This window comes from Aplidium turbinatum, chromosome 12 (assembly GCF_918807975.1).
Source record: "Aplidium turbinatum chromosome 12, kaAplTurb1.1, whole genome shotgun sequence".
Classification (NCBI taxonomy): Eukaryota; Metazoa; Chordata; class Ascidiacea; order Aplousobranchia; family Polyclinidae; genus Aplidium; species Aplidium turbinatum.
Genome location: NC_137483.1, coordinates 11,314,837 through 11,329,425, shown reverse-complemented (window position 1 = coordinate 11,329,425; position 14,589 = coordinate 11,314,837). Strand labels below are relative to the sequence as shown.

The window sequence follows — 14,589 nt, the reverse complement described above, 5'->3', positions numbered from 1 at the left end:
ACCACCTGTAAAATATTATGTATTGTAAAAGTTAAATGAGGCTGTTCATCAAGCGATTAATTAAAAACATTAATACGTTTTTAGTTTTGCCATTGTAAAACAAGGCTTTGCAATGGTTATGACGTATTGCGATTATAATTTTGAAAAATATCAAAATGAAAAATGGCGGAGTGAAAACCTAGTTTCACAACTGAGTAAAACTTGCCACCGTTCTGTATGTTTAACTGTCTGACTAGATGTTGATTCACTAAGGGCACTTCATACCATCAACATTGTGGTAATTTTCTTTCTGAGTTTGACTTCCTTTGCAGAAAAATCATGAGAAAAGTCAAAACAATGCCTTGTTTTTTGTTCTTTATTTAGCAGAACTTGTTGCAAGACACAACAGTCCATACAGCAAATCAGTCGATTTTTACAGCACATTAATTCAACGTCTGCAGACGTTGTATATCAATGTAATAAGCAACTGATTTGCTGTCCGGAAATATGCAGCTTTCTACGTTTGCAAGCAACGCCTTTGGAAGGCACGGTAGATAAGATTTTACTCGACGCTGGTTGGTGTCGTGAGACTTGAAAGTAAGAACAATACGTTTTGTTAGAGCAACAACATTGTAGGTGGAATAAAAACAAATTTGTTTGAAGAAAATATAAAAATAGAGCTAGCGCATCAATCTCCCTTTTTCAACGGAACCAGTTTTCCATTATTTGAAAGTCTTCGTTTTGTCCGTGCGGCGAATTTTTCAAAATCCTGAAATAGCAGAAAACGATATGAATATGATAGAAAACCATAGACAGATAATCGATAACAGCTTAATAAGATTGAATTGCATAATTTAAAAAAAAAAAATTTAATCTTATTAAGCTGTTATCGATTATAATCGATAATTATCGTAGACATAATTACCATAGACAGATAATTATCTGTCTATGGTTTTCAAAAAGTATCTCTCTACCAAAGCTATTTATAATATGATAGAAGTTTTTAATTGCAGAGCTAAACAAAGTGACAGAGGTTGAGTCAAAAATTAAAATTTTGTTTGTGTTATCGCAAATTGCAAAACAGTGGTCATTTTCTGTGTTTTGAGTTGTACATACATTCAGTAGCGCAATTGAAGCAATTCATCTCATTTAATCATATAGTCGACCAAAGAATTTGAAAGTAGTGCAAATAGAATGTTTAGTGACACTTAGTGTTAAAAAAAATATAATATTTACCTCGATAGGTGCCAGCACGGAGTCATCAATTTTGTTTTGACAACTGCTCGACAGCTTTTTCTGTAGTTTTCCTTTACACAGTGATAGTTCAGATGAGGAATTGGACTGGGAGAAAAAGTACTCTTGTCCATAATGATCACCAGGAGAAGCGCCATCTTGGGTGGATGTGGATCCTGGTGTCGTACCTCTTGAAGAAGAGGACGTAATAGATCCAGTGGATTTTGAAAAAGAACGGTCAAGACTGAAGTCACTTCGACTTAGCACGTCACCGTTATCAAAGCCACTGTCGCAATCTGATGTCACCGCACAGTCCACGGTTCGGGTTGGACCTACAATAAAGTCAACATTCAGTCAACATGAAAAAATCCTAGTTATATAAGTTAGTATATTACTTGACCAAAATTGTTTAAACAAAAAAGTTCTTTTTCTTTCAATTCTAGCATCTGAGTTCATGAGATCGATATTATTAAAATGGAACTTTTTATGAACAGACAGGGTTTGTTTCTAAGAATTTTTTCAAATTTAAGTATTAATACACAACTATACCTGTCGACTCATAAGATGAGGTAAGTTTATTTTTCAGGCCGTTGGGTGAGTACACAGTAGATCCACAGGTGGTGCTGGAGCGGCGCGAGTACAACGACAAAGGCGAAATACAATCATTTGCTTTCTGCTCCTGCAAACAGAATGCAAAGTATTATTCAAGTGTGAATTGCAATAATGGTGATCATCCAATTTTAACACCACACTTCAGATATCGCCAAGAAAGCACAAGGAGAATGAAAACAAATCTAGAGTGGTAAAAGGAGTAGAGCGAATTAAAAATAGATGTTATCTTCAGATTTACAAAAAACATTTTTTTTGCGAGCAAAAACATCTTCCGAGGTCTGACCACACAAGTTTTAGTCAGTTGAAACATATTACTCATCAGTACATACCGATGACGACACAGAAGAAGAGTCATCACAGGTACAATTCTCATCAAGTGATTGCACGATGTCGGAACAAGAGCTTGGAGAGGATCGGGATTTTGTTAAAGGTCTGTTTTCCTTCTTTCCGGAATTCTTGCAGGTAGAATATCCATTCCTGTCTTCCCGGATTAAATTGAGCTGGTAAAGTTCCAGGCTGTGTTGGAGATTCAATTTGGCTGAGTTAACCTACAAAATCAACCAACTTGTCAAACAAATGTATTTAACATTTGGTTGATTTACAAAAGAATTAAAAATTTAACATCTCTTACTATCATCTGTTTATCACAATTCACAAGGTATCTCATAATTATTTTTAGATTCAAAGGGACTCACACCAGTTTAATTTTCGTATTAACTGTGCATACTGAATGTCACAAAATATAAACTTTCAGCATGTTTTACATTACTCAAGTGTTGTACGAAGGGTCTGAGACATACAAATCCTTGCGACGTATGATCAACAAAGGTTTACTTAAACTGATGATATGATAAAGATTGCCGCCATCAATGCTCACCTTCATGGCTTCGTTTTGTTCATCAATGCATTGCTGGACTACGTTTAATTTCTTCTTCATGTGTTTCAACCTTGAGCGAACTACATTAGCTTCCTTGTCTTCAACACTTCTGTCGCTCAGATCCTTGTTGAATTGATCGCATTTGATTTTGAGTGAATTCTTTCTCCTGAAAAAAGGATAACAGTCTCCGAATTAAAATCAACTCTTCCTCCTGGAGAAAGGATAATAGCCAGCCTCCGAATTAAAATTAATTACAGTGCTTCAGATTTTTGGTGTTGAGCTAAGAAGAGTTTAATGTTATTTATACTCTATTGGTGCAAATATGACAGAGTTCAATTGATATAACTTTTGAAAGCTCACCTGTTCAACAAGGTCACTATGGCAACCATACGCAATTCGTCTTCGTGCCGAATATCTTCGTATTTTCGCATGACGTCATATTCAGGAGTACACGGTTTGGGTTCAGGGGTGTCAGGTGAAATAGGAAGAAAAGTCTAAAAAGTATTGCAGTGTTGTCTAAAATTGCAAAGATAAAAAAGTGTGTTTATCGCATGAAAATTATAACCTATTTTAAGCAATACATGGAATATTAAGATGGCGATACTGCTTCAATAAAAAAAGCAAGTTTACCGGTCTCTCTAGGACTTTTCTGTTTTGTGAAGATGTTGAATTTAGGTTCAGCTGTAGGTTTTCTCTCTTCATCGGAGTTTGAATTTCGTTGTGTTCTGAATTGGAAGTATCCAAGCTTCTTCTTTTGGGCATGCTAACGGGCTGCAAATAATCAATATTGGTTATGTTAGCAAGAGCATGGCAATGTACACATAGCTGCACAAACTTATTTTATCAGGCGTCAGCAAACCCTATCAAGCGAAAAGCAGGTAAAGGTAATCAGAGTGCTATCAAAAAATTGATGACTTTGTGATAAAGTTAGGATATGTTTAATTGTCTACCTTGAACAAACGTAAAAACATGTAACTTTAGTCAACAAAAGGTATAAAATTGAGACAACATTGTGAGTGATTGGCAATACATCCACAAGGGCACAGTAGTTTTCTTAACCTAATGTACTTTATTGATGCTCTTTTAACAACATACAGCATCAAACCGATCACAGAAAGTAATCTATCAAATACGTTAAGCAAATATTCCTCTCTGGTGTTTGGCGCAATAAGCGTTTCCACCATTGCGTCAATGTCAACATGTCTCTCGACTTGAGTATGAAATCCACTCATAAAATACAATCACTCGATGTTTACTTGATCCATCACAAGCGGATATTGTTTGATTTTCAATGAATACATATGGCGGAGGCGGCAATAAGGTAGCAAATTAGACAACAAGTGTTTCAGTTTAAACTTTAATTAAATGTTTGTAAATGTCGTTTTTACATAAAGGATTTGAAACTGGCATTGATTTCTTTTCATGTGATGAAAGTCGTGTATTTGAAAGTTGAAAAACATCTTCAACCAAACAAATAAATTGTGTTGTCAATTAAATAAATAGCCTACATGTTGAAACATTGTTGAAACATAAATATGTTTGCATTTGTTGAAATCGGCGTGCTTGTAATTTTAACGAAGAAAATTTCATCATAGTAACCGCAGAAGACTTTCAGACTGAATTTACTAACTGAAGCAACGCGAGCTCCTTATTACTTACCGGTTCGATTGATGACATCATAATTGGAGAATGGCTCATGCTTCTTCCAAATGCTGGTCGGACAGGATGATGACATGACGATGACGTAAGGCCTGACGTCATAAAAGGCGAGTACCTTCCATCAGAAAACGATTGAGAGCTGAAAATTATAAAACTAAATAGTTATTGAAACGCATGAAAAAACTTTATGGTGTTTTGAGAGAATACGTAAGTTTTCGTTGTGCCGACATATAGATTACAGTACGTAAATTCTGTAACGAATCATTAACTAACGCTATCTGTACCTAGGTTTCGAGTTGTGCAATATTTAATGGCACTTCCTTTTTTAAATTCATGAGTCGAAATTTGCATAATGATCTTGCATAAAGTAATTAGAAGTTGAAACTGATTGAGGAAACATGACAGACGCGATTTGTGTTTCGAACCACAACGTACTTTTTCGTGGCTACTGTCACGTGTACAACCGTGCTAAGCAAAATCTGTTTTTAATTGCAAACGTATATTTCCACTGTTGACATGCATACCAGTTACTCAGTGTGCTGTGCGCATTTCTGGCTTATTTAAATAAACCGACCACAATAAATCGGGTCTAAGTATAACAAGTGACGTGTATACCACATCACTCGGTTAAAGTGGACTCCTGACGTTTCTCCTAACTGTTTGGGAAAAAGCATCATAGCTAAACTTGACGTTTTTTTACGAGATCAAGACCTCGTGTTGACAAATGTCTGAAACATTCGGTTGTTTCTGAAGTAAACATTAATCGATTTCGTGTGAAAACTTTACAGAATGAATGTTTTTATCGGAGATTAAGATAATTTTTTAATGTGACCTTGTCAGAAAATTCTTGGGCTTGAATAAATTTTATCTCGTCAGTTCTCGTCAGTTCTGCAGTTCGTTTTGAATCAAAGAATTGTGCTGAAAAGATTTATTCAATGGACGATAATAAGGTTCAAATAGAAATCAGCAGATTGTCTAAATTGTTTTTTGTTTTGTTTTTATCGTCACGTGGCTTGCGAAACTGATGGAAGAAGAATAGCAAATTACCTTGCATCTTTGCTTCCATCTGGGGAGCGGGACTTGCTTTGGCTACGCTTGAACAGCTTGTTCCACTTCGTTGAGGTTCTGGAGCGAGATCTAGATCTTGGTTTCTCTTGCTCCGAATCTCGAGAGGCTTTTTTCGCCACAATCCGGAAGCTCTTCCTCGCAAGCCTGCTAGCCATGTTGGAAAATGTGGAACTTCTTCGGCGATTTCCGCTTAGACATTCGGAAAGTTTGTCCATGTCTTCTGAGTAATTTCCTAAACATTAAAGATATTATATGTGATATCAAAATAATAAATAGTAGTAAAAAAGCAGCAAAAACTAAGTTTATTCTTTTACAAGCAAAATTACTGTAAAAGCACGAACCTTTAGCTGATTATTTTTAGTTTTACTTCAGTGTTTTGTAAACCAAGACGATATAATTTTACTCGCAAAACAATAGAATTGTCATGAAATAGATATTTTCTAAACAAAAGTGCTACGCATTGTACCTTTTGCTTCGTCGGCTTCTTCGCTTCGTGAATCACAGTCTTCTTCAGCAGCTGAATTATCACTAACTTGTTCTAAACCGTCACATTCAACCTTTAAACACAAGAATGACATTTAGATGCTTGAAAAGAATTACTTTTTTTTACAATTTAATATTCTGCAGCTAAATTTATAACTATTAGACCATAGTTTGGTGGGTAAAAACGTCATCTCACACGTCGCGCGAGCCGACAAAGTTAAAATTCCCACGCGTAAAAGTAATTAGTCAAGAGTGTATTGTGGCAACAAATTGGTTTACTGCCTTTCGGTTTTGCGACTGCTGAAAACTTACAAACAAATAGTATTTTTCTGAAGAATTTACGACCGTTTTGTCCAGCACTTGTTTTAGCTAACTGATTTGATGACACTTTGCAGTGCATCGGTAACATGCAATATCGATATCGAAAATTTATCAAATCTTTTTTTTAAAAAAAGGACTATAAACCATGGTAATGGTTGTTTTACGTTGCAAAACATATTAAACCTGCTCGCACGTAAAGTCTTGTCGTTTTTATTGATGTAATATATTACAAACGCAAATGCCGAATATGACATCCTTTCACCTGTTATGACGGCATACAGCATAAGCCCTGATATATCATATCACTGTCTATGTCGTAATACCGTCTACTCTGGTCAAATTTTGCAACATGCCTCGAAGAACCAGATAACTTCTCAAATATTATACCGCTCAATTGGCAGTGTTTATGGCCTGTAAGGCTGATCATATTTTGTCCCCAAGGTGTAGTATGCTTCTTTAATAAAACAGATCATGTTTCCTTTTTGCTAACTTCACTGTAGTCTGTCCTTCTAAAATTGTCAGCTGAAATTACTGCCACTTGTCCTTATCAACAACCGATCGGCCCAACGGATGCAGTTAAACTGAACTTATGCTAACCAAACCAATACCATGAAAAATAAGCTCTTCCGACCGCAATGCAGCCTTTAAATATGTCAAGTGAACGTATGAAAAGCTCAACCGTTTGCTCTCTGTCTGAGCTCTGTAATTTCTGACTGTTTAAGAATTTGTAGCTATCTTTCTCTTATCACTGGCAGACGTCAATGATAGCACTGCGTGAAGACGACTGGTGCGATTTCAGTGTTACTACACGGTAACATCCTTGGAAATCTGGTCACGATTCAGAAGAAGCTATTAAAGTAATTTCGCAAACGCTCACTTTGGACTAATTAAAACACGAAACTATCACTTCAAGATAACAAATATATTTACTTCTTAAAATATTTCGATGATGACATTAACATAAATAACGCAACACTATTCACAGCTTAAACCAGCGCCCATACTTAAGTTGTTTTCAAAAAAAGAGATCAAGAAATTGTCAACCCATGTAACAACCCGCTAGACCATCTGACATGGTTTTACAACGTATTTATACGGTTATGCCTTGCATTTGACACGTGACAGTTCTTAGGTGGTAAAGTCTTTTACATACTTTTAAACTTTTTCAGAATAGTCGAGAATTTAAATCTTGCTAAACTATTCACCCGACAAATGGGCACGGCACGCTTTTACCTTGAAGCCTTGCAAAGGTTAATGTCTTTGTTGATGACAATCATGCAAAACAATCAAACTGTAACATTACACCTCTGTTGCTAGGATCGTCTTTGACATGCGGCCTTTGAGAGAGCATCCCAACGGAGTTGTGATGTTTGCCGCATTCCGCAATCATGCGCCGTGATTCGGAAATAACTGTTTTTACGATTTCGATTCTCACACAGAAAATATGTTTTCATGGCAGCGCTGTCTTGAAAGTCAAACACACTAAAGTGATTTTCAATGTACGCAATTAAAAACAGGTTAGGCCTACTGACAGGATATTTTTAATAATTTTTATACCATTAAAAGTGCCAGTATATTTGCGCTATTTCTCTCTCAACTACCTTTGTTTTAAACTGAAACATTTTCAAACTTGGTCGAAATTATCAAATTTTACAAGCTAGTTTTATTTTGAATATGATCAGTACTTAACTACTTATATGCAATTGTTTGGAAGAATTTAATTTGCGTTTTCGCTTATTTTTAACTATCACAGTTTGTGTGATATGAGCGCGGACATTCGGTTCGAAAAAATAAATCAACTCCAAAGATATTTAAGGTAATCAATATATGGAGGTTTGCTTTAAAAGCCAAAGACAAAAACTGTTCTTATCGTTTTCGTTCAAACATTAACATTAAGTTCAAAAAACACTAACATTTACAATTCAATTGTACAACAAGTCAATTGTCCACAGATTTTTATCTCAAAGCTACAGAGATAAGAAAAGCGCATACTATTTACAACTTCTCTTAAAATGCATGGCAATAACTATCGCAAGAAGCCCACCTTTTCAAAATAAACTGGTTAAATAAAACATGTTTTCAAATTCTTTCCTGCCAAGTCAGAACATGTTTGATCTGTTTTTCTCCACCCGGACTTTGTAGCTGCATTGCCGAATCGATATGAAAATACGTCAGTTTGTCATGTAGGTGAAATCGTGACGTAGAAGCTAATGTAAAAATTTTATGAATTTAAGCCACTGAGGTAATTACCAAAAACGTGGCAAGGTTGTGCCTAGGGATGGGCAAAATAGAATAATTAGCTATTCTAGAATATTCTAGAATACTGAAACCGAATATAGAATACAGATATCTATTCTAGAATAATTGACAGTTTTTACCATCAACACATTTTAATGATTTTATAAAAGCAATGAACATCACAAAATTGCTTATTGCTGTGTAACAAATTTAGACTTTTTAAATGTTCACCAGTCAAACGGGATCTCATCTTGGTGGCGGTTAGTGTTGGGCGATAACTCGTAACTGCAAACCCTTACAAAAATGTTGCCGAGGCCAAACGGCAAAAGTTAAAATTGCCTCGGCAATTGCTTTGAACGTTTATTACGAAAAAAATTGTACCAAACCATGTAAAATGAAAAGGGAAAAATATATAATAATGCCAAAAGTAGTGATAAAGCGAGCAACGGGATACGCACGCTGTTACGGTAATTCACGTTAAATAACTCACGGGGAGGAAAAGTAAGTTAATTTTGGGTTGATTCAACGTTCGAGTCAGCACAAATCGATTTAATTTTTCCGGCCGGTTATATTGCGTAACAACAATGCCCAAAAAGAAATTTACGCTTGTTTTACATTAATTCGACATCTAGCAACGTTAAATTATCATAAAATAGCGTTAATTGCTCAACCAGGTACCAAATTAATAGCTCTCTGCGAGAAGATTGCCTCGATTTACGTATGCACTAACATAGTTTCGGCACAATTGGGATACTGCGAGCAACACAAATTCTATTTGATAAAGAACTAGCTGTCAGAATCGGAATCATCAGATGCTGTATCGGAGGATGAGATTGTCGCGTCATCACTGGAATCAGACACATCAAGAGGCTCGTCGCTTGGCTGTAAATCTACACTGTCTTCGCCGTTCGCAATGAAGCGTCCACGTTTTGCAACTTTCGTGCTTTGATACCCATTCACACACCTCTTTCGCAGAGCTCCATCAGGGTATTGACTAAGGAACAAATCTATGGCTGTGGCATAACGACTGGCAGGAATGTCTAACCCTAACGTTACAAGCGCTCGTGTGGCCTCGGCATTTTTATTGCCGACGCTAATTTCAAAGACTGAAAAACACTTTTCTTAATTAGAACAAAAATATCGAAATATCGAGTATTTTTCAAATATCGTATCGTTTTTTTTTTCAATATCGCCCAACACTAGTGGCAGTTAAACTTGCACTTGAAAAACATCTCTCTGAAGAAGCAGATGTGGCAGTTACACAAAAATATTGCGCTTGACAAGAAAGATCTCTTTAATGCGAACAACGAAACTCGTACGTTTTTCCTGTGTCGGATTGCACTAAATCGATAAACAATTCTAACTTTCGCTGCAGCGAATTCGTTGCGACCAGACGAAGCGGTACGGAGTCGATCGTTAAAGCGGTTTCAATTATCCGATTTCATATGGATTTTGAAACCGGTTAGGCTTCACAACCGGTTATTCTATATTCGGTATTCTATTTTGCCCATCCCTAGTTGTGCCTCCGACTTTTGCATGCTTTGTGCTGTGTAGCCTACAAGTGAGACACATATTGCATGTGAAAATTGTTGTTACGTTGAGAAAAACTGGAAGGCAAACGCGTAACTGGAAGGCAAACGCGTAACTAAAAGCAGTAAATATAAACTTGGCTGCTTTTATTTGCCTGAAAGTTGAATTGTCCAATTTCATACAACATCCATTTCATTATTTTCGGTAAAATCGAGCAACCAAAACAAAGGTTACAAATTACAATGCATCAGTTTCAACTTTGTTATTATCAGACAGATTCAACTGTCCAGCTTGCAGTTTGAGAAGTTGACCAGATTCGTTTAGGCGCAATCTAAATTCAGACATATTCATGCAGAAAAACTGTGCAGTTCCTTTCACAACACCATTCATAATATCCTATTTATAGCATTGTATGGTATCAGAAAAGTTTTTTTTTGCATTGGTTTAATGTCTAAAGACGTTTAAAGTTGACTTTTGTTTACTGGACTCATACTCGACTCAATTGATTCCAAATTTCTAATACACAGGTGTACTATAGTTCCAAACTCGCAGCTGTTCAAAGCTTATGTAATCTTCGTAAAATAGATCTTATGAAAAGACTTAAGCTTAAACGGATCTCATTTAATTCAGCTCAAAGAATCAAACACTTTTTCAATGCTTTCATACATTTCCTTAAAAATCTTCGCTATAGTAATGTGAGAAGTATGGTCAGATATCAGTCTGTCAGAAGACACAATAATTTCTCGAGGTTAAAAAGCATCAGGAAAAGGGCCGTGCCCAATTATTCCTGCAGACTAAAAGACGCGTCAAGTGGAATTTTAGTAATGCCTGTCCCTTCCTAGGGGTCTGGCCATCGCATTCCTTTTTTTTTTCTTTTTATCTGGCGCGTGTGTGTGCAAAGTAACATTTGTTTATAAACTCAGGACTAAAATAAATTCTTTAGCAAGGATAGTCTATAAGAAAATATTTCTGACGCCAGAGAATTACTGCGTGATCAAATGACAAACCAGAACTACTATATATATTAGAGAAAAAACATGCTTTGTTGAAAAGCCCACTGCTTTGGAAGAAACTCAACACTGGTCGACGATAAAAATCTAAATTGTATTTTTTACAAAGAACAAACTTTGAGAAATGATGTTTTAGTTCCAAAAAAGCGTTGGAAAAATTATTATAATTTTGTTTTGACGTGGACAATGACGTTGCGAAAATGCCACGCATGCGTCTTGTGGATTTTGATTGAAAAACAGAACCAACACGTCCATGGTTAATTTTATCGCTTATACGCCAGTCGTGGTCAATCGATTGGTTTGATAACGTCAGAAAAAGCTGACTGCCCAACCATGAAATTGAACAAGGCAAATGTTGACGCTTTTTGGCAATTAATCCTTTGCTATGGTACGGTTAAGCAAGTCTTTTATGTAATGATCGTGATATGTTCCGGAAGTTCAATTACGTTGATCAATCGACAACTCGACAGTTCAGCTAGCAAAATTCTGTTCTTTTTACATTGATTCAAGGTTTGAAACGTTTTTTTTTTCAGTTGAGGTAAAACCTTCAACCATTTCCGGGCAGTGCAGGTTGCACAACGCACATTGCGAAGATACTGTAATCGAAATATCTCATGGAATGATCAACCTGCGATAAATCTAAACAGACAGATAGAAACTCCCTTGCTTTAAACACCATAAAGGTCGCATCTTATCTATTTGGGAAAATTCCAATTTGGATTTCTTGAAGGTGTTAATTCCAGCTTGATTTTTTTTATGAAAAACACTTTGCACCCCTTTAAATTATTGAACAAAATTATTTGAATAAGATGTATACGATTTAATTCATAGCAGTGTTAAATAATCATTAACGCGTTTATCTAACCACAAACACTGCATGTAGCTCACATTCCAACGAGAATGGACAAGAACAAATATTTCGTCCGCACAAAGCAATCATCGCATTAAACTTTTACGCCATCTCAAAGATATCTATATTTGCTTGCTAAGCCATTGATGGAACTTCTATTACAATTGAATTGCCGAAAAAAAATGCCAACTGAAGCAGTCGTGAACATACGATAGCGGAAGAATCTTAGCAAACATGGGGTGTCAACTTCAGCCTTTCAACAAACGTAAAACTTGTATTTGAACAAATATCTACAAATTCCTTTGGAACCGTATGGCCAAAAATTAAGCACCAGTCAATGGCTAGGTAATCTCTTTTTATGAAGGGAACGATTGCTTGAATATTTTCTTGTCAAAACTGAGACCTTGCTTAACAGATTTAATCCAATATCTGATCTTAAAATCTCGTTCTTCTGAGACTCATTGCCAAGCCCAAAATTTATCGCCAAGATCTCTTTGTTAAATTTTTGTGAATTTTTGGAGTGTTTGCAGATAACTTATCAGAACAGGAGAAAGTCGTTTGACCGTTTTCACGCGTTCACATACTGTAAACGTGATTATAAAACTTCTTCAAACAAGATTTTAATAAAAAAAAAATTTAAAAGTTAACTTTTCTCGAGCACTAAATTTCCAACGCAGTTTCTAGAATTTTTAGCGACAATATCATTTACATAAATTCGATTGAAAACGTTATATGTTCATTGTTCAACTAAAATGAGCAAAAAACGACATCTACATCACAAATCTTGCTAAGCAACGATTTTTGACCAAGACGACTTTTTTAAATGGTAAACTAACACGATTTTTTATAATGATCACCTGTGATGTCTCCACTACAGTTGAGAAGGAGTCGGTGGATGTTGAGTTGTTGTCGTCTTCTATAGACCCCTTCTTCCTGGGGGATCCTGTCAAGTTATTTCAAGAACTAAGTTTTATTTCAAAAAACCTATTCTTGCTCTAAATTGAAACACATTAAAATTTACTCTTTTGGTATCAGTTGGTCGTTTACTGATTCTAAAACTGAAACTCTGGTAATTGAGCCTCTCATTCTGACAACTGACAAAGCGACTAAATCAATGCAGCAGTTTATTTCATTGAGACAGTTTAATAACTGCATGTCTTTAACTTCTTTAACATATGTGGCCATATTAGTCTTTGGGATAAGAATAACGATAGGCGCTAAGCTAAAAATGTAACAACACTGGGTGAACAAGCGGCTACCAAAGTTACATGCTTTGATGCAAACACTTGTGAATGCAGTAAACAGTCTTAATATATTGAAGTCGTGTAGGAAGCTTTGCTCAAGTTAAATTGTTTTTTTAATTAAATCCTTATTTATTCTGAACAAGAGCCAAGCAATTAGACATAGAATGTCACGTCTGGCCATTGTTGTCTTTTTTGCAAATTTTTCCAAGTCATGGTGGAGTGAGGTGACACAAGGTCAATTAGATTTGGTGAAATTTCGCGTTGATTCAACGTGTTCGAACCATACAGCGAACGGAAATAAACTTCAATTTGAAAATCGAAATTCAATTCACAAACAAAACGTGAAATCTATTTGACATAAAAATCTTAAAATGAAAATTCAGAACTTTAAAACTGCGCAAAAATCCATCTTCTCTCCAACTCATTAACTTAAACTTACATTACAAAAACGTTTTAATAACGTTATGTCTGTTGAAATGCAAAGGAATTTATTTTTACACGAGTCAGTTTAATCATGAATAGCTAAAAATCGATTTCGATCAGCTAGCAGCTAGATCATCTTCAGTTAAGCTTATTCAAATAAAATATTTTGTTGAAAGTTTAAAATTAGGATCGTTTTCAAGTCAACAAAAAGTTTCTTTTAAACTCACCCGAGTTCAAACGGATCCGTCCGTAAGTTTCAACAAAATCATCATAACTTAATTCTGCTGACGAAGCTTCAGAAAATACACCATCAACCATATCTTCGGTTTATGAGGATTAACAGACGAAAGAAATAAAAAAATATATTGAATTAGTGAAACGTTATACAGAGCCTAACGTCAAATGCCTAGTTATTTTCAAGTCTTAAACGTAGTATCTGCAGAAAATAAAAAAATTTTAAGAAATAAAAACTTTTGCGTCTGCTACTGAGCAACTGAATCTGACCTACAATGTGGATGTAGGGCTTGTAGGCTATAGTGGTTATAAATGTTTAGCAGCTGCAATTGGCAACAAAACAAAAATTTCCTAATCACGAAATAAGCATTAGGCTACACTGCTCTAAAAAGAACCCAATCACCTCTAACATCCTGCAAACTAACTAATTGCTCAATGACTGATATGCTAATTTTTGATGTTTTTGAAAAATATGTGCCAACAAAAATGTGCGATAAATAACCTTATCACCGTTTCGATTGTGAAATAAACACAAAGAAATACAAAATTTTTCATTTGCTAACATCTGAAGTTTTTAGTTGGTTTGTTTGTGTTGCTAAACGTTTTCTGTTGAAAGGATTATTACGTGTGCGTCAGGTCAGGGTCATTCCGTGCTTTTTGTGGTCACTTTCGCAAAACTTGTTTAAAACTCATAAATAAACTGCTACCTCAGATCAAAACGCCAACAATCTCTACAAAAAAAGTAATAATTTTCTCATGTACTTTTGACAACATGACTAAATACCTGCAACAATTTTATTTCCTTTCTGCTTAACAGATTAGAAGGTT

General features: G+C 35.5%; 1 protein-coding gene across 2 annotated transcripts; it reads right to left on the bottom strand.

Moving 5' to 3' along the window:
* Window positions 1-356: 356 nt before the first annotated feature.
* LOC145781007 (uncharacterized) lies at window positions 357-13,959 on the bottom strand. 2 transcript variants are annotated; one of them, XM_082592709.1, is made up of 12 exons: window positions 13,755-13,959; window positions 12,718-12,803; window positions 5,895-5,985; window positions 5,408-5,660; window positions 4,361-4,499; window positions 3,332-3,472; window positions 3,062-3,195; window positions 2,702-2,867; window positions 2,154-2,372; window positions 1,762-1,891; window positions 1,216-1,544; window positions 357-748 (listed from the first exon to the last, which is right to left on the bottom strand). In XM_082592709.1, the coding sequence occupies exons 1-12, from the start codon at window positions 13,843-13,845 to the stop codon at window positions 668-670; spliced, it is 1,860 nt and encodes a 619-aa protein (XP_082448835.1). In that variant the 5' UTR covers window positions 13,846-13,959; the 3' UTR covers window positions 357-667. The 2 variants fall into 2 exon arrangements, with proteins under 2 accessions (XP_082448835.1, XP_082448836.1); XM_082592710.1 differs by lacking the exons at window positions 12,718-12,803; window positions 13,755-13,959 and adding an exon at window positions 7,466-7,564.
* Window positions 13,960-14,589: the final 630 nt, after the last annotated feature.